The sequence below is a fragment of the Anolis sagrei genome, chromosome X (assembly GCF_037176765.1).
Source record: "Anolis sagrei isolate rAnoSag1 chromosome X, rAnoSag1.mat, whole genome shotgun sequence".
In the NCBI taxonomy this organism is placed as follows: Eukaryota; Metazoa; Chordata; class Lepidosauria; order Squamata; family Dactyloidae; genus Anolis; species Anolis sagrei.
Genome location: NC_090034.1, coordinates 85,021,214 through 85,048,547, shown reverse-complemented (window position 1 = coordinate 85,048,547; position 27,334 = coordinate 85,021,214). Strand labels below are relative to the sequence as shown.

At 43.7% G+C, this 27,334-nt stretch overlaps 1 protein-coding gene across 1 annotated transcript in view; it reads right to left on the bottom strand.

Annotated features, from left to right (window-relative positions):
* Nucleotides 1-10,656: 10,656 nt before the first annotated feature.
* SH3D21 (SH3 domain containing 21) overlaps nt 10,657-27,334 on the bottom strand; it is a 34,509-nt gene continuing 17,831 nt past the window's right edge. The window contains 11 exon segments of the mRNA XM_060784401.2: nt 10,657-11,447; nt 12,783-12,846; nt 13,265-13,386; nt 13,530-13,589; nt 14,542-14,642; nt 14,826-14,890; nt 15,982-16,102; nt 20,391-20,468; nt 24,622-24,658; nt 25,970-26,068; nt 26,351-26,460. Of these exon segments, the coding sequence (XP_060640384.2) occupies nt 11,295-11,447; nt 12,783-12,846; nt 13,265-13,386; nt 13,530-13,589; nt 14,542-14,642; nt 14,826-14,890; nt 15,982-16,102; nt 20,391-20,468; nt 24,622-24,658; nt 25,970-26,068; nt 26,351-26,460 (1,010 nt within the window). The 3' untranslated portion in view covers nt 10,657-11,294.

Genomic DNA, 27,334 nt, shown 5'->3' with positions numbered 1-27,334 from the left:
AAGGAAGAGGGAAAGAGGAAGGGAAGGAAGGAAGGGAAAGGAACAAAAGGAAGGGAAGGAAGGGGGAAAGAAAGGAAGGGAAGAGTAAAAGAGGGAAGAGGGAAAGAAAGGAAAGAAGAGGGAAAGAGAAAAGAAGGGAAGAGGAAAGGAGGGAGGGAAGGAAGGAAGGTAGTGGGGTTTTTCTTTTTGGTTTTCAGATGGTGGGGGTCAGAAGAGCCGTAACTGAATTTGGCACTGCATCCAAAGAAGTGGCTTCCTATCCAGGAAAACAAAATTCCCAATGCTTGATCCTCCTTTTTGAGGGGCCCCTTTGTCTTGATATCCTTTGATGTCACTACTGTTGCTTTCCAGAGTGGGGGGACTGACGCAGACCAGGGGTTCCTCCTGCAAAGGCCTTTCTTCCTTTCGTCTTTCTTTCTCTCCCTCCTCTTCCTGGCCCCCATCCCTCCATCCTCCCCCAGAGCAGCCTGATAAAAATAGCCCTGGCTTCCTCTCCGCAGAGCCAGATGTTTGCCAGATGTTTCCCTACAGGCCAAGGGGCCGGTGTCTGGAATGCAAGGGGGGGGGGAGGCTCCAGGAGAATGAGCATATATTTTGCAAGGGGGGGCGGGGAGAGAGTGACTTAAGGGCCTGCTTTGCTCCCTCCTCCAATGCATCTACATTGCGAATGAATGCAGTCTGTGACCACTTTAATAGAAAAGCATGAGAGTCATAGTTTTACAAGTGTCCTATAGCATTGAGCTGTGGCAAAGTATTGTCAAACTATTGTCGAAGGCTTTCATGGCTGGAATCACTGGGTTGCTGTGAGTTTTCCAGGCCGTATGGCTATGTTCCGGAAGCATTCTCTCCTGATGTTTTGCCTGCATCTGTGGCAGGCATCCTCAGAGGTTGTGAGGTGTGTTGAAAACTAGGAAAATCGGGTTTATATGTCTGTGGCACAGTGGGTTAAACCGTTGAGTTGCTGCGAAAAGTTTGCTGGTTCAAATCCAGGGAGTGGGGTGAGCTCCCGTTGTTAGCCCCAGCTTCTGCCAACCTAGCAGTTCAAAAACATGCAAGTGGGAGTAGGTAGCGCTCCAGCAGGAAGGTAAGGGCGCTCCATGCAGTCATGCTGGCTAGCTACATTACCTTGATAGTGTATATGGACAACGCCAGCTCTTCGACTTAGAAATGGAGATGAGCGCAAACCCCCAGAGTCAGACACAACTGGACTTAATATCAGGGGAAAACCTTTACATTTACCAATATCTGTGGAATGTCCATGGTGGGAGAAAGAACTCTTGTCTGTGGTAGGTTTTACTGTTTCAATTGGCCTCCTTGATTAGCATTTAATGGCCTGGCAGTTTCAAGGTCTGGCTTCTTACTGTCTGGGGGAATCCTTTGTTGGGAGGTGATTAGCTGGCCCTGATTGTTTCTTGTCTGGATTTCCCCTGTTTTGGAGTTTTATTCTTTATTTGCGGTTATGATTTCAGAGTTTTTTTTTAATACTGGTGGCCAAATTTTGTTCATTTTCATGGTTTCTTCCTTTCTCTTGAAATGGTTCACATGCTTGTGGATTTCAATGGCTTCTCTGTGTCGTCAAACAGCATTCATTTGACAGTGTAGATCATCTCCATCCAAACAAGAGGTGATCACAAGATGGAGGAAACGAAGGAAGGAAGGGTGGGTGGATGGATGGATAGACGGATAGATAGATAGATTTATTTATTTCGCATCAAAAGCATTGCATAAATTAGTATAAAACTGACAAAAATAGAAGGAGTGCAGGCGGCTAAATATTCTTTGACCAAAAACGGGCAACAGCAATGGCATTGTCTATAGCCTCCAATAACTCTTCCTCTGTACATGAGGCAGAGCATAATGGTCAAGCATACAGATGCAGAGTTGTTTGTTCTGCTCCACAGTCACACAAGGTGTGGGATTCTTTTAGGTAGTGCCATTTTGCCAGGTTGTCTTTTGTTTTGCCCACTCCACTTCTGAGTCTGTTCAGGGACTTCCAGGTTGCCCATTCTTGGTTTACCCCTGGAGGAAGACACTCGTGGGAGGCCATCCAGTTGGGGTTTCCTGGTTTAGCTGCCCAGAGGGATGCCAAGAGGTGTGGTAGTTCTCATAAAGCTTTTCCTTGACTTGAGTCTACTGGGAGGAAGCTGGTAGCCATGTAGTGGGTGGCTTTCACAGTGTTCAACCTTATTTCTCTCACATTTAGCAGCAACTTCCCGTTGCACATTTGGGGGGGGGGGGATGCCAGATAGCATGTAGAGCAGTGGTTCTCAACCTTCCTAATGCTACGATGCCTTAATACAGTTCCTCATGTTGTGGTGACCCCCAACCATAACCCTAACATTATGAATCGCCATGTAAATAATGATCTGCAGGATGTACTTTCACTCACTGGAGCAAATTTGGCTCAAATACCGGTATGCCCAAATTTGAATACTGATTAGAGAGATGGGCCAAAACTAACAAAATGAAGTTTAACAGTGACAAATGCAAGATACTCCACTTTGGCAGGAAAAACGAAATGCAAAGAGAGCAGTACGTGTGAAAAAGATCTTGGAGTCCTCGTGGACAACAAGCTAAACATGAGCCAACAATGTGATGTGGCGGCAAAAAAAAAGCCAATGGGATTTTGGCCTACATCAATAGGAGCATAGTGTCTAGATCTAGGGAAGTAATGCTACCCCTCTATTCTGCTCTGGTTAGACCACACCTGGAATATTGTGTCCAATTCTGGGCACCACAATTCAAGAGAGATATTGACAAACTGGAGTGTGTCCAGAGGAGGACGACTAAAATGATCAAGGGTCTGGAGAACAAGCCCTATGAGGAGCGGCTTAAGGAGCTGGGCATGTTTAGCCTGAAGAAGAGAAGGCTGAGAGGAGATATGATAGCCATGTATAAATATGTGAGAGGAAGCCACAGGGAGGAGGGAGCAAGCTTGTTTTCTGCTTCCTTGGAGACTAGGACGCAGAACAATGGCTTCAAACTACAAGAGAGGAGATTCCATCTGAACATGAGGAAGAACTTCCTGACTGTGAGAGCCGTTCAGCAGTGGAACTCTCTGCCCCGGAGTGTGGTGGAGGCTCCTTCTTTGGAAGCTTTTAAACGGGCTGGATAGCCCTCTGTCAGGGGTGATTTGAATGCAATATTCCTGCTTCTTGGCAGAATGGGGTTGGACTGGATGGCCCATGAGGTCTCTTCCAACTCTTTGATTCTATGATTCTATGATGGGGTTGGCGGGGGGATTGATTTTGTCATTTGGGAGTTGTAGTTGCTGGGATTTACAGTTAACCTGCAAACAAAGAGCATTCTGAACCCCACCAACAATGGAATTGAACCAAAGTTGGCACACAGAACTCCCATGACCAACAAAAAATACTGGAAGGGTTTGCTGGGCATTGACGTTGAGTTTGGGAATTGTAGTTCGCCTATATCCAGAGAGTACTGTGGGCTCAAACAATGATGGATCTGGACCAAAGTTGGCACGGATACTCAATATGCCCAAATGTGAAAACTGATGGGGTTTGGGGAAAATAGACTTTGACATTTGGGAGCTGTACTTGCTGGGATTTATAGTTCGCCTTCAATCAAGGAGCATCCTGAACCCCACCAATGATAGAAGTGGGCCAAAGTTCCCACACAGAACCCCAATGACCAACAAAAAATACTGTATTTTCTGATGGTCTTTGGCAACCCCTTTGACACACCTTCGTGACCCCCTCCCCCAAGGGATCCCGATCCCCAGGTTGAAAAACACTGTTATAGAGTTTGTCAACCTGTGTAGGTTTAAGACATCCTGTGAGCATTCTGCATGTTTTGTTCAATGCTATGTTCACCTGCTTTGCATGGGCAGACTTATGCCAAACAGGGCAGACATACTCGGCCGTTGAGTAAGACAAGGCCAGGGCTGATGTTCTTATTAATTTTGGGTCTGCACCCCATGTGCTGCCAGTAAGTTTCCGTAGGATGTTATTGCGTGCAGCTAGTTAGTGCTTGGTGTTCAAGCAGTGCTTCCTATATGCTACTGTTCGATCTAAGGTGACACCAAGATATTTAGGATATTTAGGGCAACTTTTCTTGTAAACCGCTAATCTTTCCAAACCCAAAAGCATTGCTTTTAAACGATAGATAGATAGATAGATAGATAGATAGATAGATAGATAGATAGATAGATAGATAGATAGATAGATAGATAGATAGATGGTAGTTAGGATGGAGGAAAAAATTGGTTCTTTAAGCAGCATGGAGGTGGCACCACCTGGTGCTTAAAATCAGTCTCTGCAGCTGGCAGCACATCCTACGCATCAGTGTGGTGTTGTTGCTATAGCACTATGAAACACTTTTTTTGTTCCTGAGTTATACATGTCATTTCCTAATTGTTTCCATCATGAAAACATAGAAAAAATTATTGAACTGCAAAAACTTTGTTTTTGTGGGAGGGACATCCTGCAGCACATTTTTGCTTTAGTTGTTCAATGAATATCTCATTGAGCCTCAACCAATTCAAATTAATTTGTGGCAGTCACAAAAATGAAGTTTCTGAAAGATAACAACTACTTTCAAAGTAAGTACTGAAGCCCCCGGTGGCACAATGGGTTAAACCCTTGTGCTGCCAGGACTGAAGACTGACAGGTCGCAGGTTCGAATCCGGGGAGAGCACGGATGAGCTCCCTCTGTCAGCTCCAGCTCCCCATGTGGAGACATGAGAGAAGCCTCCCATAAGGATGGTAAAACATCAAAATATCCGGGCGTCCCCTGGGCAATGTCCTTGCAGACAGCCAATTCTCTCACACCAGAAATGATTTGCAGTTTCTGAAGTCGCTCCTGACATGTAAAAAAAAAGCACCTGTACAATCAAGACCGTTATCAGTTCTGGGTTGTAAATTGGTACATAACCTATTGAGACTTATATGATCACACACACACGGTTTCAGCATCCTATTATAAATAGAAGTGGGTCGGAGAATCCAGGAGTCCCCTGGGCAACGTTCTTGCAGACGGCCTATTCTCTCACACCAGAAGCGACTTGCAGTTTCTCAAGTTGTCCTGACACGAAAAAAAAGTAAGTACCGCAAAATTAAACAGAAAATAACACTTTCAAACAGGATCAGAACATTTTTTAAATTTGGTTACATAGTGTAGAATACTTTTTCATATATTCTCATAGGTTCCACAAAGCTTATGGCAGTTTGCAAAAATGAAAATGAAAATTTCCACTGGGCCTTTGAGAAGTCAAGAGTCGGAGCATCCAGAGAAAAGGGGCAGCCAAAGCAACCCTTCGGGGATGCAAACTCAACAAAGGAGGCCACGATTTTCAAGGGCCCCTCTTTCCGCAATGCTAGGAATTTGTGGACTGAAGGAAGACATGACAGCAAGAAGACTTATATGTGGAGGCATTGCCCTCCTTTTGCCCCATTTCAGCCAAGTGACTTTAATGCAAGGGCCCTCCCTGCCCCGGATGAAACCTCTGATTGTCTCAGCTGTTTTCCATTGTGAAAGAAGACAAACAGTGGCGCTGCAGGACCGAGGAGTTTATCTTTTTGTCAGTGCGGCAAAAGGCCTTCCCTTCTTCGTACCCCAGAGCACCTTTTATGGAGGGAAGGAAGGAAATGCTTGCGTAGATTTCTAAACCATGCTTGCACAGTGCAAACCCAACCCTTTGAGGGTGCCTCTGACTGCAATATATGGGGAAGCTTGCCAAGATTCATAAACGCACCTTGTAAACATCCCTTCCAGAAGAAGAATCCTTAAACTGAATCACCTAAACTGAGCTCTACAGGCAAAAGGTTACTCTATTACAGGCATCAGAAGAGCTGCAACATTAAGAACAAGCCACGGAAATAAAGATAAACAGCCACCTAGAGGGAAAGTGTTCTTCCCATACATCAAAAGAACACTGACAGTATAGGGAAACTGATGAGGAAACATAACCTACAAACTTATCTACAGACCCACTAAGAAAATTCAACAAATGCTACATTCAGCAAGGATAAAAGGATCCTCTAAATGCTGCAGGAGTTTACTGCATACTGTGCGGCAGTAAATAAGTCTAAGCAGTGGCACAAAGGGTTAAACCCTTGTGCTGCTGAACTGCTGACCTGAAGGTTGGCTGAACGGCTGACCTGAAGGCTGGCAGTTTGAATCTGTAAGACAGGGTGAGCTCCTGTCTGTCAGCTCCAGCTCCTGCCAACCTAGCAGTTCAAAAACATGCAAATGTGAATAGATAAAGAGGTATTGTTTCACTGGGGAAAGGCATGGAGACCCTCCAAACAATTGTGCCGGCCACACAGCCAGAAGGAGACACTGCAGGCTTCTCAGCTTGAAAATGGAGAAAGCACCTCCCTAGAGCCAGAGATGAGCACCCTCTCCAGAAGCTGGAAATGAAAGGAGAAGCCTCTGCCTTTGTTTGTGTTTGTGTGTCTCATTGTATATGATTGTAAAGGCATTGAATGTTTGCCTATGTATCTGAATGCTATAATCCGCTCTGAGTCCCCTAGGGGAGAGGGGCAGAATATAAATAGTGTATTATTATTATTATTATTATTATTATTATTATTATTATTATTGACACAAAAGCACAGTATGTCACAGCAAACAAGATCTATATTATTATTATTATTATTATTATTATTATTATTATTATTATTACAACAGGACCACCAAACACAGAATTGACCAGACACAAATCAAAGAACACAAAAGACACAGCAGACTAATTCAACCAGAAAATCAGCAATAGCAGGACACATGATAAACAAAGCTGGGCACATAATATTATTTGAGAACACAGAAATACTGGACCACTCTAACAACCACCATGTCAGACTACACAAAGAAGCCACAAACACATGGACAATTGCAACAAAAAGGAAGAAACAATGAAAATGAACAAAATTTGGCTATCAGTATTGAAAAATAGTAACTAATGAACACCGTCCAGACACAGGAGGCCTCCAAGCAGCAAGCAATCAAGGCCTAGTGAACATCACCCGGGATAAGGATGTCTCCAGGCAGCAAACAATTCAAAAAGGAACGAAGGCAAGGCTACTTCTATGCAGATCTCTTAAAAACATGCTAATGGGTGGATCCCACTCAACACATGCAAATCTAGCTTGCTAATTGCTCCCTTTACACCTGTTTAACAAACAATTGTTCTTTTTCTCACCCTGGACGTTCCACAGGTATGAGGGGCATTCATTAAATATTCCCCCTGACCCACTTATATTTGTCATAGGATGCTGAAACCGCACGTGTGTAATGATAAAAGTCAATAGGTTACGTACCAATTTACAACCCAGAACTGATAACGGTCTTGATTGTACAGGTGCCTTTTTTTCTGTGTTAGGAGTGATTCAGAAACTGCAAGTCGCTTCTGGTGTGAGAGAATTGGCCGTCTGCAAGGACGTTGCCCAGGGGACACCTGGATGTTTTGATGTTTTACCATCCTTACAAGAGGCTTCTCTCATGTCTCCGCATGGGGAGCTGGAACTGACAGAGGGAGCTCATCCGCGCTCTCCCCGGATTGGAACCTGCGACCTGTCGGTCTTCAGTCCTGCTGGCACAAGGGTTTAACCCAGGGATCCTCAAACTAAGGCCCGGGGGCTGGATATGGCCTTCCAAGGTTATTTACTCAGCCCTCACTCAGGGTCAACCTAAGTCTGAAACAACTTGAAAGCAAACAACAACAATCCTATCTCATCAGCCAAAAAAGCAGGTCCATACTTCCCATTGAAATACTAATAAGTTTATATTTGTTAAAATTGTTCTTCATTTTAATCGTATTGTTTTTAAGTGTTTTTTGCAATAAAAATAAGATATGTGCAGTGTGCATAGGAATTCGTTAATGGTTTGTTTTTTTTCAAATTATAATCCAGCCCTCCAACAGTTTGAGGGACTATGACCTGGCCCTCTGTTTAAAAAGTTTGAGGACCCCTGGTTTAACCCATTGCGCCATCCATTCAAATGTGGTCAGACTTAGATGGAAACAGCTCCAATTCCAGGGTGACCCCACTCTGCTATTGATAGAACACACCATCCTGTAAGTGGAGGTCACCATTTTGGAAAACGCCATGTAACCATTTACCACCTATCCCAAAATGTCAAGATTAGTGTGGGGTTCGTGGAAAAAAATCATCCAATACCATCTTCACATGCATAAGGTATCTGCTGGCAGGGCCCCTCGGTTGCTACCCCTTTCCAGAAGCAGGAGCTAGTTGAATGCTCTCAGGCTCTATTGACGATGTGCCATGGGAACCAGGAGGACTTTTTCAACAGACTGATCACACAGGATGAAATCTGGGTCCATCACTATGATTCTGAGTCTAAAGTCCAGTTGGTGCAATGGAAGCATCATGACTTACCAGCTCCAAAGAAGGCACGTGCCCAACTCTCGGCAGGCAAGGTCATGCTCACAGTATTTTGGGACCGGCACGAGTAGTATTGATGCATTTCCTAGCAAAGGGGACCACGATCACTCAGGCATACTATGTTTCACTGCTGCGGAAATTGCGAGAGGCCATCAAAACTAAGAGACAATGTGGCATGCTCATGAAAGGTGTCCGTCTTCTGCAAGACAATGCACCAGTTCACAACTCACCTGTTGACCAAATGGAAGCATTCCCCTACGACTCTGAAATTCTAATGCATCCCCCTTATTTACCCGACCTCGCACCACCTCTTTCCAACAATGGAGTTATTTTTGAAGGGCAAGCATTTTTCAAATGATGGGACTCTGGTTTCCAAAGTCACAACAGGCCACACCTGGAATACTGTGTCCAATTCTGGGCACCACAGTTGAAGAGAGTAGGCTTGGGTGGTTTCGTTCGTTAATTTCGTAATTCGTTATTAATTCGTATTTAAATTAGCTTCCGATCCAATATTGAGCCATGCAGGAATAGTGTGAGGAGTAAATTAGATTCGAAACAATTTTTTCAATTTATTTCGTAATTATTTCGTAATTATTTTCGCATGTCTGGTGCAAGTTTTATAGTTGTTGTTTGTTTTATCATACCAACAGTCAACAACAGAGGGAGAGGGAAGCTTCAGAAGTTCCCCCTGTCCCATTTGGAGGTTTTTTTAGCATATTGTGCAATCGCGTCCGCCATTAACGAATCGATTCATAATTTTACAAAATTTCGTATATTTCGAAATTTTTAAAAGGAAAATTTTGGAATTATTAAAAAAAACAAAACGCAAGGGCCCTCTAAAAACAAAACGAGTTTAGAACCAAATTTTTCCGTGGTTACCCAAGCCTAGAAGAGAGATATTGACAAGCTGGAATGTGTCCAGAGGAGGGCGACTAAAATGATCAAGGATCTGGAGAACAAGCCCTATGAGGAGTGGTTTAAAGAACTGGGCACGTTCAGTCTGAAGAAGAGAAGGCTGAGAGGAAGCATGATAGCAATGTGAGGGGAAGTCATAGGGAGGAGGGAGCAAGCTGGTTTTCTGCTGCCCTGGAGAGTTGGACATGGAACAATGGGTTCAAACTCCAAGAAAGGAGGTTCCATCTGAACATTAGGAAGAACTTCCTGACTGTGAGAGCTGTTCAGCAGAGGAACTCTCTGCCCTGAAGTGTGGTGGAGGCTCCTTCTTTGGAGGCTTTTAAACAGAGGCTGGATGGCCATCTGTCGGGGGTGCTTTGAATGCGATTTTCCTGCTTCTTGGTAGGGGGTTGGACTGGATGGCCCACAAGGTCTCTTCCAATTCTATCATTCTAACGTAGCTTTTGTTGACTTCTACAAGCAAAGTGTTTACAGTTGCTTAAAAAGATGGGAGAAGTGTGTGTCCCTAGGTGGCACCTATGGAGAGAAGAAATAATAACTGTGCCAAGTTTCATTGCTCTAAGTCCACAGGAAGTGGGTCAAGGGAAATCTTTAATGAATGAATGCCCCTCGTATATATACTCCACTTGCTTGACTGCCATCAGATCTTCTGAAGATGCCAGCCACAGATGCAGGAGAAACATCTAGAACAGGGGTTCTCAACCTGTGGGTCCCCAGGTGTTTTGGCCTACAACTCCCAGAAATCCCAGCCAGTTTACCAGCTGTTATGATGTCTGGGAGTTGAAGGCCAAAACATCTGTGGACCCACAGGTTGAGAACCACTGATCTAGAACATGGCCATATCGCCTGGAAACTACACAAATCCCAGTGATTCCAGCTAATCAACAATACAATCTATAGGATGTCACTAAGGCATTAAAGTGGAGTCACAGAGGAGGAGAAATCAGTATCAAGATGGGATCTCCTGATTTCCACAGACACCAAAATCTCTCTGTGATCCTGACCGTTGTGCAACGTTTCCCCACCAGTTGGATGAAATATAAATGACAGATTCACATATATATATATATATTGGGTTTTTTTATTCTTAAGTTAAAAAGTGTCACCTTAAAAGAATAAGTCAAAAGAATGACTGACTTTGGTTACAAGACTAAAAAAGAGAGAAGCATAGGATGAACTTCCTTCCCACAAAGAAAGTGGATCATCATTGCATAAGGCTCCTCCTGTAGGAGACCTGGGATCGTATTGATTAGATCCACTGAACTGACACATGGCCAAATTCAATGTATTCAATGGACATACTCCAGTGAGGACTAACAATGGGTCTCTGGCCAAGGGTTTCCAATTGGGAAGTGCTTCAGGAGTTAAGCTGAGCTTTATATAAAGACATGCCTCCTCAGCTTCTCATGTTGTTCTGCAAGGATCCTCCTTAAGGAAACCTTGGGTTTTGGGGTGTGGGTAGCATTAATTAGAGTAAACCCACTCCACACAAAGGAACATTCAAGGTAGTCAATGGGCCTATTCTAATGAGGACTAAATGGGTCTTCCTACTGGGAGGTGCTGCAGGAGCTAAGCTGAACTCCTCACCTGGACCAGTATGTAAGGATCCTTTTTAAGGAAACCTTGGGTTTTTTGGGATCTGAGTCATCTTGATTAGAGTAGGCCTACTACATGATCAGATGGACAAATTCTATTCGTTTCATGGGGCTAACAATGGGTTTCTGTCCAAGAGTTTCCAACGGGGAGGAGCTGCAGGAGCTTAACATGGAGATGTATCTCCCCAGCTTCCTATGATGGTCTTTTTCCTATCTCAGCCTCAGTCCAGATGCCATGGAGACTTGAGAGTTGAGTCCAGGAGACCCTCTTGGAGGAAGGAGCCTTCCACTTGTGACTCCCAAAGGACCCAAGAAAGTGCCATTGGCCTTGAATGTCTATGGACCACTGTGGTCTTCTTGCTCCTGCCCCTCCTCAAATCCAACCTGGTCCAGGAAATGAAGGTATCTTTGCCCAACTGGGTCAGTCCTTGGTGGGAACCATGAATGAATGCTGAGTGAATGGCGAGCCCTGGGGATCCGCCAGATCCAGATTCAGAGCAGGGCTGGGCTTCTTAGATGCTTGGTACATCAGCCCTGGAATGGCCAGCACTTGTCTCAAGTGCTCAATGTCAGCCTGCAAGAAAAGCAAATACAGCAGGTGTATGTATGTATATATGCATGTGTGTATGCATATGTACTATATATGTCTGTATATATGCATGTATAGGTAAAGATAAAGGTTGTCCCCTGACATTAAGTCCAGTCATGTCTGACTCTGGGGTGTGTTGCTCATCTCCATTTCTAAGCTGAAGAGCCAGCATTGTCCATAGACACCTCCAAGGTCATGTGGCCAGCATGACCGCATGGAGCGCCATTATCTTCCCGCCGGAGCGGTACCTATTGATCTACTCACATTTGCATGTTTACGAACTGCTAGGTTGGCAGGAGCTACGGCTGACAGCGGAAGCTCACGCCGCTCCCTGGAATCGAACCTGCGACCTTTTGGTCAACAAGCTCAGCAGCTCAGTGCTTTAATCCACTGCGCCACCGGGGCCCCCGGTATGCATGTATATGTGTGTGTATATATATATGTATGTATATGTGTGTATACGTCAGTATGTATGCATGTGAATGTGTGTATCTTTGTGTGTATCCATGTTTATGTGTGTAAATGTTGTACACATGTATATATATGTACAGTATGTATGTGTGTATGTATGTTTATGTGTGTATGTATGCCTGTATATGTGTGTATACATTAGTATGTATGTATATTTGTGTATATATGTGTGCATGCATGTTTATGTGTGTATATGTGTGTAAATGTAATAATACGATATTATAATTATATATTTTATATTACATGTAATATTACTAATAATATTATAGTTTAATTGTATAGTACAATATAGTAATATACAATACTGATATGGTGCTATGCTAATAATATTGTATGTATATATGTAACTTGTAAGCTGCTCTGAGTCCCCTTTGGGGCGAGAAGGGCAGCATATAAATGTTGTAAATAAATAAATAAATGTGTGTACATATATATATGTATATGTGTGTATGTATGCATGTGTGTACGTATGTTTACATGTGTGTGTGTGTGTATGGGTGCATATGTATGTACAGATGTGTGTAGGATTCTAAGGCACACACAACTTTTAGAGGTGTTTATATGGAGGAAAGCATCTTAGAATCAAAGAAATACCACATTTCTTTTTATTCCCTCTTTCTTCTGACATTTGGACATAGGCTGACTAATAATCAATATGACACCATGCAAATTAAAGCAAAGTAAATGCATTAACATAAGATATTTTTTTAAAAAATAACCCTTTAAACATATAATATTAAAATACATTAAATCCTGTACAGCTTCCCCCCCCAAAAAACCCAGTGTCAATTGCCACCTCCCCCCCCCCCCAAAAAAAATGGGCAACAGCCACCATTCAGCTTCTCTTACCTGCAGAGCTTCCCTTTTGGCCTGTTCTTGGCTCATCTCTGCCTTCAACTCTTCCATTTCTTTCCTACAAGAGAAAGAAGAGAAAGAGAAGGAGGAGAAAGGGGGTTGCAGTATATAGATTGGCAACAACTTTGACATCACAGAGGGCCACTTCATCTAGCAACAGCCAGTTCAATGACATCATGGAAGGCCACTTCACCTAACGACAGCCCATCCCATGATATCGTGGAGGCCCACTTCGCTTGGCGACAGCTAATTCAGCAACTCATAGAGGGCCACTTCACCTAGTGAAATCCAATTCAGTGATCCGTAGAGGGACACTTCACCCAACGACAGCCAGTTCAGTGGCATCATGGAGGGACACTTCATCTAGTGACAGCCTTTGTGGTACAGACAAGCATGCATAAATACTTTGATATACTTGTATTTATATTTATTTCCTGGCTCTTGGTTTTGGGGGATGGGGTGTCCCTCAGACTCACCGATGCTGGGTTTGCATCAGGTCCATGAGGCCCCTCAGTGACTGGAGCTCAGCCTTGAAGTCGTCCACAGATGTCAATGATTCCTCAATTGGAAGGGTTTCAGACACTGGATGGGGGGACCGCTGCAAGAACCATGGAAGCAGGAGACAGATGATGGGGAGATTGTGGAGGAGATGTAGCCCAAAGCCCCTCTGAAGGGAAGCCCTGGAGATGCAAAGCCACAGGGGTTTACCTGTATCAAAAGGCTTCCCAACCCGCATCTCACCTGTTCAGGGTTTTGGGGGTTTTCTGCCGGGTTCAAGGGGTGAACAGCTCCTTTCTCAACCTGCAACCGACAACACAAAAGAGGTTGCATCAGTTGACACTACCTTGGGCCCGGAGGAAGTATAGACACTGGAATATTATATGTGTTACAGTTCACCTTGTCCTTAACACCAACCAAGAATCCAAAAGCAGTAGCAAAATAGTTTATTGAAGAGAGTACATATAAAAATAAAAATAAAAAACACCAAAAAGGAATAAGAAAGGCAAAATCCAACAGGTAATCAATCACCAAAGGTAATCAATATGTAAAAACTCAACCAAGCTGGTGAGGAGTGAAACACTTCCAAGGCAATAATCCAAATGGTACAGGAAAACAATCATAACATGAGCATAATCCGAGGAAACAAGAATCAAAACATGAACATGAATCCAGAAAAACCATGGCTATCATAATTTCTTAAAACCTGAATCAAAACTCCCAGGAACTTGAACTGGAAACAGGACTGGAAACAGGATATCCTTACTATTAAGCAGTGTTGCCTGATCTGAACTCTCAATGAGACGCTCTCTAATTTAAGGGCTGCAAAACATGAAGGCATTTCTTTGACCTTGAGGTTGTGGCTTGTGAAATTTTCTCTGTACTTTTTTCTTACGGATTCTTTCCTGCGCCTGATGTTTTTCTCCCTCAGATCCAGCCTGATATCCCTGTCTAACCCAGCTGTTCCCTCAAACGAGCTATCTTGGTCTGCCATGTCTTTACCAGGGATTGCTAAGCTCCTTGTGGGCAAAAGATCCTCTCCCTGTCTGCTGAACTCCCAGAACAGTTCCACTCTCAAACTCCGTCTCACAGACAGAATCTTGCTCTGACATTCCCTCATTTCCCTCATTGAAAGAACTATCCATCACTCTCTCAGGCTTTAAAGCCCCAATTCCTTCCTCTTTATCTGTCTGAACCACATGATGTCTTGTATGTTTGCATCCATTGGGGCCAACGAAGGGCCAGAAAGACTCACCAACTGGTTGGGAGGCCTCTTGCCGGGCATCTTGGGGCGGTTGGCTGTGGGATGGGTCAGTTTGGCCCCAGGAGTCACAACTGCATCCAAAGTGTCGGTTTCTGCAAAGAGATGAACATAAGCAGGTTCCCATGTGAGGAAGGCTTCCTTTTGTAAGAGAACTAACCTAAGAGCCCTGCAGTGCAAACCAGGACATGTTTGGCCCCCGTTGAGCCAAGGAAGGAGATATCCTGCCCCAAAAGGGGGCAGGAAAATGGGGATAAATGCAGCAAGAAGACACTTACCTGTCCCTTTGGCTTTGGCCTTCCCCACAAGGGTGGCAGGAAAGGAAACAGGGGCATTGGAGGACCTGGAACATCACCAGAGTTGAAATGAGGGGATGGCAAGGAGCCCCCCCCCCCAATAACATTTGTTATTAATTTTTCATTGTTAAAATCCTTCCATCCTCACCACCCATCACCCAGACAACGTATTTTCTTGATATCTTTAACCATGGGCACAATTTTCTTACATAGGCTTTGCCAATTTTTATCCATTCCATCTAAACCAGTCATGGGAAAACTTCGGCCCTCTGGATGTTTTGGTCTTCAAATCCCACAATTCCTAACAGCTGCTGAGCTACTGAACTTGCTGACCGAAAGGTCAGCAGTTCACATCCAGGGAGCGGGGTGAGCTCCCGCTGTTAGCCTCAGCTTCTGTCAACTTGGCAGTTAGTTATTTTCTCCAATGGGAAAATAATGGCGCTCCATGCAGTCATGCTGGACACATGACCTTGGAGGTGTCTATGGACAACACTGGCTCTTCACCTTTGAAATGGAGATGAGCATCACCCCCCAGAGTCAGACACGACTAGACTTAATGTCAAGAAGAAACAAAAGATTTTCCCAGGCTCAGCCAGGCCTTCAAATGCTAATGAAGGTGGTCAGTTGAAACATTCACACCTAGCTCCAGCAGAGAAGAGCTCTTTGCCCCACCCCAGCCATTCCACAGATATATAAACCCATTGTCCTATTTCCAACAGACCTCACTACCTCTGAGGATGCTTGCCATAGATGCAGGTGAAACGTCAGGAGAAATGCCTCTAGAACATGGCCCTATAGCCCGAAAAAAACCCACAAGAACCTAGTGATTCCAGCCATGAAAGCCTTTGACAATAAACCTTTACTTATTTCTTACCTTTTATATTATCTTGCCCATGGGAATTAACTGACCATTTAAATCATACATATCTTTAATTTTGTAGTAGCCTTTACTCATTTCCTTCCACCATTTAGAATCAAATTACTTCTCATATATCAAGGAGCTCCTGAAGCAGGACGTGCCTCCACAGGGCATCGCCCATCATGCCTTGGTTGTTCTGCTGAGCGATGATGGGTGTGGCTCACCAGAGGTACCGCAATGAGCACTCTCTGTGCCCCATGCATCCCCTTCCAGACTTACTTTTGGGGCACGGCGGAGGCCGGCTTGGCCTTGGCCGGAATAGGGGGTGGTGGAGGGGCCGCCTTCTTGGCTGGGAAGGGACTCGCTTTGGGTGTCTCCATTTTCTTCTGCTCCTTAGAGTCTGTAAAGCAAAGCAGAATGACTTCAGGTGCATCATTATATTGGGGAATTGATGCAGATTGGCACATTATTATTATTATTATTATTATTATTATTATTATTTTGTTTATTTACACCCTGCTTTTGCTCTCCATACGACAACTAAAAGCAGCTTACACTAAAAGCACTGCAATGTAATTTAAAATATACAAGTATACAAATGACAAAACAGAATTAAATATAATGGGTATTTTTAAAAATTCTGTTAAAATTCATTAAAACGTATTCAAAACTAAAAATCAACCCTGTATGAATAAAAAAGGCTTCAGACTGGAATACTGTGTCCAGCTTTGGCCACCACAATTGAAGAGAGATATTGACAAGCTGGAATGTGTCCAGAGGAGGGCAACTAAAATGATCAAGGGTCTAGAGAACAAGCCCTATGAGGAGCGGCTTAAGGAGCTGGGCATGTTTAGCCTGAAGAAGAGAAGGCTGAGAGGAGATATGATATCCATGTATAAATATGTGAGTGGAAGTCACAGGGAGAAGGGAGCAAGCTTGTTTTCTGCTGCCCAGGAGACTAGGACGCGGAGCAATGGCTTCAAACTACAGGAAAGGAGATTCCACCTGAATATTAGGAAGAACTTTCTGTCCCTGATAGCTGTTCAGCAGTGGAACTCTCTGCCCCAAAGTGTGCTGGAGGCTCCTTCTATGGAGGCTTTTAAACAGAGAGTGGATGGCCATCTATTGGGGATGCTTTGAACGTGATTGTCCTGCTTCTTGGCAGGGGGTTGGACTGGATGGCCCACGAGGTCTCTTCCAGTTGTATGATTCTATGATTGCTGCCAGAAGGACACCAAGGAGGGAGCCATTCTGGCTTCCCAAAGGGTGCATCCGCACTGCAGAATGAATGCAATTTGACACTACTTGAACTGCCATGGCTCAATGTTATGGATCATGGGAGCTGCAGTTTGACAACGTCTTTGGTTGTGTCTTCCCAAGAGGGCAAACTACAACTCTCAGGGTTCCCTACATTGAATCCATGGCAGTTCAATGTGGTTAGTGCAATGGATTGAACTGCCAGCTACAGAAAATCTTGCCAATTGGAAGATTGGCAGTTCAAGCCATGGCTTGGGGTGAGCTCTTGCTGTCAGCCCTAGTTTATGCTTACCTAGGACTTTCAAAACAGCAATGTGAGAAGATAAATAGATACTGCTGTGGTGAGGAGGTAAAAGACACCCCTGAAATCATGCCGGCAATTCGATCAGGCCGGCATCCATGGACAATAGGCTCCTCAACATAGAAAATGGGTCAACAGCACCTCCCCATGGCTGAGTTGAGCACAGCCTCCAGATGCCAGAAATGAAAGAGGGAATCCTTGCCTCTGTCTATGTATTGTCTGTCTATGTATTGCCTCGGGGAGCTAGGCGGAATATAAAAAAAGTATATTATTATATTACTAGCCATCCCCTACAATGCCTTGCTGTGGCCCCGTCTGTGTTTATGTGTTGAGTGTGTGTTTATATGTGTGTGTATGTGTGTATATATATGTGTGTTTGTGTATATGTGTGTGCGTATAATTGTGTATATATGTATATATTTGTGAATTTGTGTATTTGTGTGTTTATATGTGTGTATGTATATTGTGTATATGTGTGTGCTTGTCTATATGCATTTGTGTGTATGTATGTATGTATGTGTATATGTGTGTGCATGTGCATTTGTGTTTGCATGTGTTTATGTATATGTGTATGTATGTGTGCATGTGTATATATATGTGTGTGTATATATATGTATATTTGTGTGTGCTTGTGCATATATACGTGTGTGTGTATGAATGTGTGCATGTGTATATATGTATGTGAGCATATGTGTATATGTATATATGGTGTATTGGGGGGGGGGTTAAGTCTGTTCCACTGGTTTTTGTGTGGTTTTTTTATGGTTTTAGGGGCAATGGACACTCGTTGGACTGTTAGGTGTATTGTGTCAAAAGTTTGTGTCAATTAGTCTAGTGGTTTTTGAGTTGTTTCTCCCACAAACGAATATGTATGTGTGTGTGTGTGTGTGTGTGTGTGTGTGTATATATATATTCATTCATTCATTCATTCATTCATTCTATAGTGCGGATGCACCCTTTGGGACTATTACAGGGAATCCAAAGAGTGCAAAAGTTGCCCTACGCCTCCTTCAGAAACCACATCCACACATCCAAGGTAACCACCATTCTTTGGCCTCCTTCCATCCCCAGAACATTTCCCTCTCTGCAGCATTTCCTGTTCTGCCCAGAGCCACATCTTTGGGGTTTTGCAATCCCACAGTCCCTCCTTCTACTCCCATATTGTCACTTATCGCCCAAGAAAGTATGTTTTTCTGGTCTTCGTGCCAATGATATCCAAATGTAGAGAGCATTTGTGGGAAATCAATAGAGCCGTGTGCCCAGACCGCAAATGCACCCAATCCATCTTGATCTTATAGGCTCAGCAGGTCAGCCTTGAATGACTGTGTGTATAAAACAGCATACTACTCTCTAGGAAATTAAGCCACTTACACAAGAGGCTTAGAGCCAACAGCGGCAAATGGCAGCCTTCCACCAGACAAGCTTTGGCTTACCAATATTTTTTAAAAAATCTAAAATCAGGGCAGTAAATAAAGAGCAACACTCAAAAACCAGGAATTCCAGACAAGGGTCAGCTAACACCTCCCAACAAAGGATCCCCGGGCAGTAACCAGCCAGGCTTTGAAGATGCAAGGGCCATCATATGCTAATCAAGGTGGCCAACTGCAACATTCACACTTGCCTCAAACTGGACATCATTCCAGAGATATATAAACCCTACTTGCCTAGTTTCCAACAGACCTCACAACTTCTGAGGATGTCTGCCATAGATGTGGGTGAAACGTCATAGAATCATAGAATCATAGAATCAAAGAGTTGGAAGAGACCGCATGAGCCATCCAGTCCAACCCCCTGCCAAGAAGCAGGAATACTGCATTCAAATCACCCCTGACAGATGGCCATCCAGCCTCTGTTTAAAAACTTCCAAAGAAGGAGCCTCCACCACACTCCGGGGCAGAGAGTTCCACTGCTGAACGGCTCTCACAGTCAGGAAGTTCTTCCTCATGTTCAGATGGAATCTCCTCTCTTGTAGTTTGAAGCCATTGTTCCACGTCCTAGTCTCCAAGGAAGCAGAAAACAAGCTTGCTCCCTCCTCCCTGTGGCTTCCTCTCACATATTTATACATGGCTATCATATCTCCTCTCAGCCTTCTCTTCTTCAGGCTAAACATGCCCAGCTCCTTAAGCCGCTCCTCATAGGGCTTGTTCTCCAGACCCTTGATCATTTTAGTCGCCCTCCTCTGGACACATTCCAGCTTGCCAACATCTCTCTTGAATTGTGGTGCCCAGAATTGGACACAATATTCCAGGTGTGGTCTAACCAAAACAGAATAGAGCGGTAGCATGACTTCCCTGGACCTAGACACTATGCTCCTATTGATGCAGGCCAAAATCCCATTGGCTTTTTTGCCGCCACATCACATGGTTGGCTCATGTTTAACTTGCTGTCCACGAGGACTCCAAGATCTTTTTCACACGTACTGCTCTCGAGCCAGGCATTGTCCCCCATTCTGTATCTTTGCATTTCGTTTTTCCTGCCAAAGTGGAGTATCTTGCATTTGTCCCTGTTGAACTTCATTTTGTTAGTTTTGGCCCATCTCTCTAATATGTCAAGATCATTTTGAATCCTGCTCCTGTCCTCAGGAGTACTGGCTATCCCTCCCAATTTGATGTCGTCTGCAAACTTGATGATCCTGCCTTCTAACCCTTCATCTAAATCATCAGGAGAGAATGCTTCTGGAACATGGCCATACAGCCCGGAAAATTCACAGCAACCCTTTTCAAACAGGGAAAACCTGGAGGCTATTTGTTGTTCAGTGTCTTCAGGCTGACTCCAGCCTTCTCCTTGGGTTTGCCATGGCCTCTCTTTAAAGCTTGGAAAGGACTAGGACTTGCCCATAGCATGTTTCCATTTTTAGCATCCATTAAACACAAGACATGTTTCCGAGTGAGTTTTGGGCCATTGCAGCACTCCCCGACAACCGGATCTTGCAAACACTGTTCTGTTTTTTAGAGGCACTCAATCTGCTCCTCTCCAAACTGAAGCAAGCACCAAAACCACGGCAGGAAAAGGAAGGGCACCACTCCGCCAATGAACCAGGCAAGAATTTAGTGAGAAAAGCACCTGGAAAACAAACCCCAGGACCCTTCTCCTTCCCTCCTTACAGCCTGCAAAGTAAAGCCAGGCTCACCTTTGAGGAGGTCTCCAAAGGTTCTCATCTCCACCTTGCTGCCTTGGCAGGGCTTTTTGGCTCCTTTGGTTGCTTTGTTTTTGTCAAAAAAGAAGAAGAAATTGAAATGTAATTAAGAAATACAATTCTAGTGGGATGTGTAGTTCGCTACGGAACCAGAACTCTGTAGCAGATAATTTCAAATATCTTTCAAAATCCAAATACATCACCATGATGTTGGAGCATGTAAAAATCAGTTGGTGAGCATGTTTAACTGAAAAAATGCTGATTGGTTGGGCCACACCCAGAGGCTAGCTGAGCCTGGGAGTTTTGGCAACAGTTACATGTTTAAGTTATCTGTGCAGGAGCTTGCCATGACACTTGGTATATTTTTGCTTCTTGGCTTCTGCACATGAATCTCTCTCAAAAGACATTGTGTGAGTCAAAGCAACTGTTTTCATGACTATATATATGTTGCTCTGTATAACAAAGAGTAAACACCTTATTCTTTACTGATCATTTGCATGGCATATCTTTTCCCTAGCAAGACAGTGTGCAGATTGGTAAAGACATGAACTATGCGTGATTTTATTCCACCACACGTGGCAGTTAAAACAGGACCAAAGTGCTCTAATTCCACAGTGCAAACAAAAGGTCGTCCTTCTCTCTTGGGCCATTAAGAAGGACAAATGGACTTGAAAGTTACTTCATCAATAACACTATGTAACAGATTTTTTGTTCCTGGGTTATAAATGTCATTTCCTAATTGGTTCTATCATAATAACATGGGGAAATTTATTAAACTGCAAAAACTTTGTTTTTGTGGGCGGGACATTTTGCAAGAGTTTTTCAATTGTTTTCCAACCAATTCAACATCATTTGCGGCAGCCACAAAACCAAAGTTTCTGGAGTAGAACAACTACTCTCAAAGTAAGGATCACACAATTAAACAGGAATTAGCATTTTCAAACCAGGAAAATATTTTTTTTAATTTAATAGACTCACTGCCTCAATGAGATTTTCCTATGTGTCAGTCAATAATGGATTCAAATTATTATTATTATTATTATTATTAATAATAATAATAATAATAATAATAATAATATTTTATTTATATTCCGCTCTATCTCCCCAAGGAGACTAAGGGCAGATTATAGAACACATATACAGCAAACATTCAATGTCGCTATACAAAACTAGCTGTCCCCTGCCACACATTGCTGTGGCCCAGTCTGTGTATATGTATTTTGTGTGTGTATATATTTGTGTATATGTGTATATATGTGTGTTTGCGTCTATATGTGTGGTGTTGTTCATGTGTTGTAATGTATTTTTTAAATTTTGACTTTTTAAGTCTCTTCTGCTATGTTTTTCAGTGTTTTTATGAGTGATGCTTGCCATAGATGCAGGCGAAACGTCAGGAGAGAATGCCTCTAGAACATGGCCAATCGTTGCCATTGTAAACCGCCCTGATTCACCTGAGGGCTGAGAAGGGCGGTACACAAATACATTAAATAAATATGTATTGTCGAAGGCTTTCATGGCCAGAATCACTGGGTTGTTGTAGGTTTTTTCGGGCTATATAGCCAAGTTCTAGAGGCATTCTCTCCTGATGTTTCGCCTGCATCTATGGCAAGCATCCTCAGAGGTAGTGAGGTCCTCACTACCTCTGAGGATGCTTGCCATAGATGCAGGCGAAACGTCAGGAGAGAATGCCTCTAGAACATGGCCATATAGCCCGAAAAAAACTACAACAACCCATTAAATAAATAAAGCCAACGGGGAAGCTTTTTCAGGAGGTCCTCTTTGAGGGATGCCTTCTCTAATTTAATGGCCATGGCTCCATCCTATTTGATCCTGGGATTTGTAGTTTGGTCATTAGTATCCTTTATTTATTATTTATTTATTTCGTGCATTTCTACCCCGCCCTTCTCAACCCCCGAGGGGGGACTCAGGGCGGCTTACAAAAGGCACAATTCGATGCCAGCAAAACAGATAATAAGATAAAACATATATCAACAACAATTATAAAACAATTAAAACAATCCAGTTATACATCACAATTAATAAAAACCAATCTAATGATCAATGTTCGCCAAGCTCAGAATCCGTAGTTCATTCCGCATTGTCAAATCCTATCCAATTCTAGTTGTCATTGTCCTTTGTCTGTCTGCCAGATTACCCAAAGGCCTGGTCCCGTATCAATGTTTTTAGTTTCCTTCTAAAAGAGAGGAAGGATGTTGATGACCTAATTTCCCCAGGAAGCAAATTCCACAGGCGAGGGGCCACCACCGAGAAAGCCCTGCTCCTCGTCCCCACCAATCTCACTTGTGATAGAGGTGGGGCCGAGAGCAGGGCCTCCCCAGAAGATCTTAAACTCCGAGGTGGGACGTAGAAGGAGATGCGTTCGGACAGGTACACTGGGCCGGAGCCGTATAGGGTTTTGTAGGTCAAAACCAGCACTTTGAATTGTGCTCGGAACTGGATCGGCAGCCAGTGGAGCTGACATAACAGAGGGGTGGTATGTTCCCTGTATGATGCTTCAGTGAGTAATCTGGCCACCGCCCGTTGGACTAATTGAAGTTTCCGAACAGGCTTCAAAGGCAACCCCACGTACAGTGCGTTGCAGTAATCTATTCGGGATGTAACAAGAGCATGGACCACTGTGGCCAGATCTGACTTCCCAAGGTACGGGCGCAACTGGCGCACAAGTTTTAATTGTGCAAAAGCTCTCTTTTTTGGCAGAGAAGGCTCAAGGCCTTGTAAAATTCCAGCCCCCACGACTCCATAACATTGAACCAACCTAATTAAAGTAGATTCATTCTACATAAAAGATGCATTCCAAGGTTTTCCTTTCCATTGCTGGAAGTGCTGTTCTAACACTTTTGTGTTTTGAAGATGGAATTATAATCAGGCAGCCACTGTAATGCACTTTTAGCTGTTATGAATTACATTTGGCAGCAAATATTTATTTTGGTTTCAGGGTTTTGGAAATAGATTTGATTGCGCATGAGACTCGAATCAATACAGTATATGGCCACGTCATGGAAGGGAAGAAGCATCAACACTTGTATATGGCGTAGAACAACTACTCTCAAAGTAAGGATCACACAATTAAACAGGAATTAGCATTTTCAAACCAGGAAAATATATTTTTTAATTTAATAGACTCACTGCCTCAATGAGATTTTCCTATGTGTCAGTCAATAATGGATTCAAATTATTATTATTATTATTAATAATAATAATAATAATAATTTATTTATATTCCGCTCTATCTCCCCAAGGAGAGTAAGAACACATATACAGCAAACATTCAATGTCACTATACAAAACTAGCTGTCCCCTGCCACACATTGCTGTGGCCCAGTCTGTGTATATGTATTTTGTGTGTGTATATATTTGTGTATATGTGTATATATGTGTGTTTGCGTCTATATGTGTGGTGTTGTTCATGTGTTGTAATGTATTTTTAAAATTTTGACTTTTTAAGTCTCTTCTGCTATGTTTTTCAGTGTTTTTATGAGTGATGGTCACTCATTGGCCTGATAGGTGCATTATGTCCAAATTTGGTATCCTGTAGTTTTTGAGTTATGTTAATCCCACAAATGAACATTACATTTTTATTTATATAGATTGTATACAGAGGTAAAGGCTTTCCTATCTTTTCCCCATTTCCAGCATCTGGAGGCTGTGCTGGACTCCAGTCATGGGGAGGTGCTGTCACTCCATCTTCCATGCCGAGGAGCTTTGTTGTCTGTAGACGTCCTCTCAATTGAGCCAACAGCATGTCCTTATGGGCACCTTTTACTACCTCCCTGCTTAAAGCGGTATCTATTTATCTACTCACATTGCTGTTTTCGATCTGCTAGGTGAGCAGAAGGTGGGGCTGACGGCAGGAGCTCACCCCAACCCAGGCTTGAACTGCCAACCTTTCAATTGGCAAGATTTTCTGCAGCTTGGTAGTTTAACCCGCTGTGCTAAGCCCGGCCTCTTTTATATGCCTCCTCCAACCTCATCAAAAGGAGAGCGAGGCCTGCCATGGTCCAACGGTCCAATAGTACCTCCAACCAAGGTGAAGTACTCACCACTTTAGTCAATGGGCCTACTCTACTTCAAAATAGCCACTTAGAAGCTCTGGTTTCCTTAAAAAATGGGTCAATATGGCCTCTGATTGGGAAAAGCATTCCAGGAGGAAAGGCGGCAATGGTTGCCACTCTTTTTCACAAAGAAGTGGAGTTTCGTTACTTACCAGCCTCCTTCTTTCGCACTGGCACTTTACTTCTGATCTGCAAAGAGACGAGACTTTGAGCGAAGGAAGGAAGGAAGAGGGCTGCTGAGTCACTCCGGTTCAGATGGCACCCGCTCTCACATAAAGAGAGGCGCAACAGCAATTGCAAGAAAGGCACACTAGAATGACACACAAGACTGTGTCGCGAAAGGATGCATGTCTAAAAACTAAGATGGAAATTTTGGAAAGTTCTATCCCAGTGTTTCTCAACCTGGGGGTCAGGACCCCTGGGGAGATCAGGAGGAGGTGTCAGAGGAGTCCCCAAAGACCATCAGAAAATACAGTATTTTCTGTTGGTCATGGGAATTCTGTGTCAGAAGTTTGGCCCAATTCTATCATTGGTGGGGTTCAGAATGCTCTTTGATTGTAGGTGAACTATAAATCCCAGCAACTACAACTCCCAAATGTGAAGGTCGATTTCCCCCAAATTCCACCAGTGTTCACATTTGGACATATTGAGTATCTCTGCCAAGTTTGGTCCAGATCCATCATTGTTTGAGTCTACAGTGCTCTATGGATGTAGGTGAACTACAACTCCCAAACTCAAGGTCAATGATCTTCTAGTATTTTCTGTTGGTTCTGGGGGTTCTGTGTGGGAAGTTTGGCCCAATTCTATCATTGGTAGGGTTCAGAATGCTCTTTGATTGAAGGTGAACTATAAATTCCAGCAACCACAACTCAGCAAGGTCTATTTTCCCCAAACTCCATTGGTGTTCACATTGTATATTCATGCCAAGTTTGGTCCAGATCAATCATTGTTTGAGTCCACAGTGCTCTCTGGATGTAGGTGAACTACAACTCCCAAACTCAAGGTCAATGCCCTTCAAGTTTTTCTGTTGGTCGTGGAAGTTCTGTGTGCCAAGTTTGGTTCAATTCCATCATTGGTGGAGTTCAGAATGCTCTTCGATTGTAGATGAACTATAAATCCCAGCAACTACAACTCCCAAATGACAAAATCAATCTCCCCCTAACCTTGCCAGAACTCAAATTTGGGCATATTGGGTATTTGTGCCGAATTTGGTCCAGTGAATGAAAATACATCCTGCATATCAGATATTTATATTATGATTCGTAACAGTAGCAAAATTACAGTTATGAAGTAGCAACACAAATAATTTAATGGTTGGGAGTCAATACAACATGAGGAACCATATTAAGGGGTTGCGGCATTAGGAGGGTTGAGAAACACTGCTCTATATGAGTCCTTCCGGGCTCCCCAATCCTGCTCTGCCTCCAAAACCAGGACCCATCCGCCTCCTATTTGTCCCTGGAAAGAAGCGGGATGCCTGTCTATCTGAGTACTTCTTACCTCAGGATCCAAGTTGGTCAGTGGCATGACAAAGTTGTCTGGGAAGAGGCCCTTCTTGCCCCGGCTCTCTCCTTCCCACCAGCCTAGGTCCACAGTCTCCTGCAAAAAGAAAAAGAGAAGATGCTGAAATGGGGAGAGGAGGGCTCCAAAAGAGGGTAAGGGTGCCTTCCCAGATGGAAAGGAAACATATCCCTCCCCTCTTCTCCAAGAGCAGCAGGAATCCCATCGGAGCTGGAAGAGAGTTCCAAGGGACACACTTCCGAACCATGTGATGGATGATTCCTGGTCCTGCAGCTGTGTCCCTTCCAGAGGGGACTTTTAGTGGGGCTCCATCAGACCCTATGGCCTCTCCAAACCTGTCCTCTTCCCCCAAGAGCCCACCTTGTTCAGCAAGAGAATCAGGTCCCCTTTGCGGAGGAGCAGCTCGTCTTCATGCTCCGGTTCAAAGTCAAACATGGCCCGACAGTACCGAGGCACATCGTTGCTTGGGGCTGCAAAGGAAAGCACAAGGCAAGTCAGAGGCACATGCAAAGGTACATGCCTTATTGACTCGAATCTAACACTCACCTTTTGGAGCTACATGACCTCACCAAAATGGGGGTGCACATTAGATTCAAGTCATGCTGAATCTAGGGCCTACTCAGCGGTGACCCCTCAACTATGGAACACAATTCCTGGGGACATTAGATTGACCCCCTCCCTCTTAACATTTCGGAAAAGAGTCAAGACTTGGTTGTTTGAGCAAGCGTTTGAAAATGCAAGGTAAAAGACACAGGAATTGGAACGACTAGGCGACGAAATGGGACAATGTTTTTTATTAAGAGACGCAAATGATCTATGTTTTTAATATTCTTGTTACGGTTTTATATTATGCGTTAATGTTTTTAAATGTTTTATGGTATTTTGGGGCATCGAATCGTTGGCATTGTAAACCACCCTGAGTCCCCTGAGGGCTGAGAAGGGCGGTATACAAATACATTAAATAAATATGTATTGTCAAAGGCTTTCATGGCCAGAATCACTGGGTTGTTGTCGGTTTTTAAGGGCTATATGGCCAAGTTCTAGAGGCATTCTCTCCTGACGTTTCGCCTGCATCTATGGCAAGCATCCTCAGTGGTAGTGAGTTCCTCACTACCTCTGAGAATGCTTGTCATAGATGCAAGCGAAACGTCAGGAGAGAATGCCTCTAGAACATGGCCAATCGTTGCCTTTGTAAACCTCCCTGAGTCCCCTGAGGGCTGAGAAGGGTGGTATACAAATACGTTAAATAAATATGTATTGTCGAAGGCTTTCATGGCCGGAATCACTGGGTTGTTGTAGGTTTTTAAGGGCTATATGGCCAAGTTCTAGAGGCATTCTCTCCTG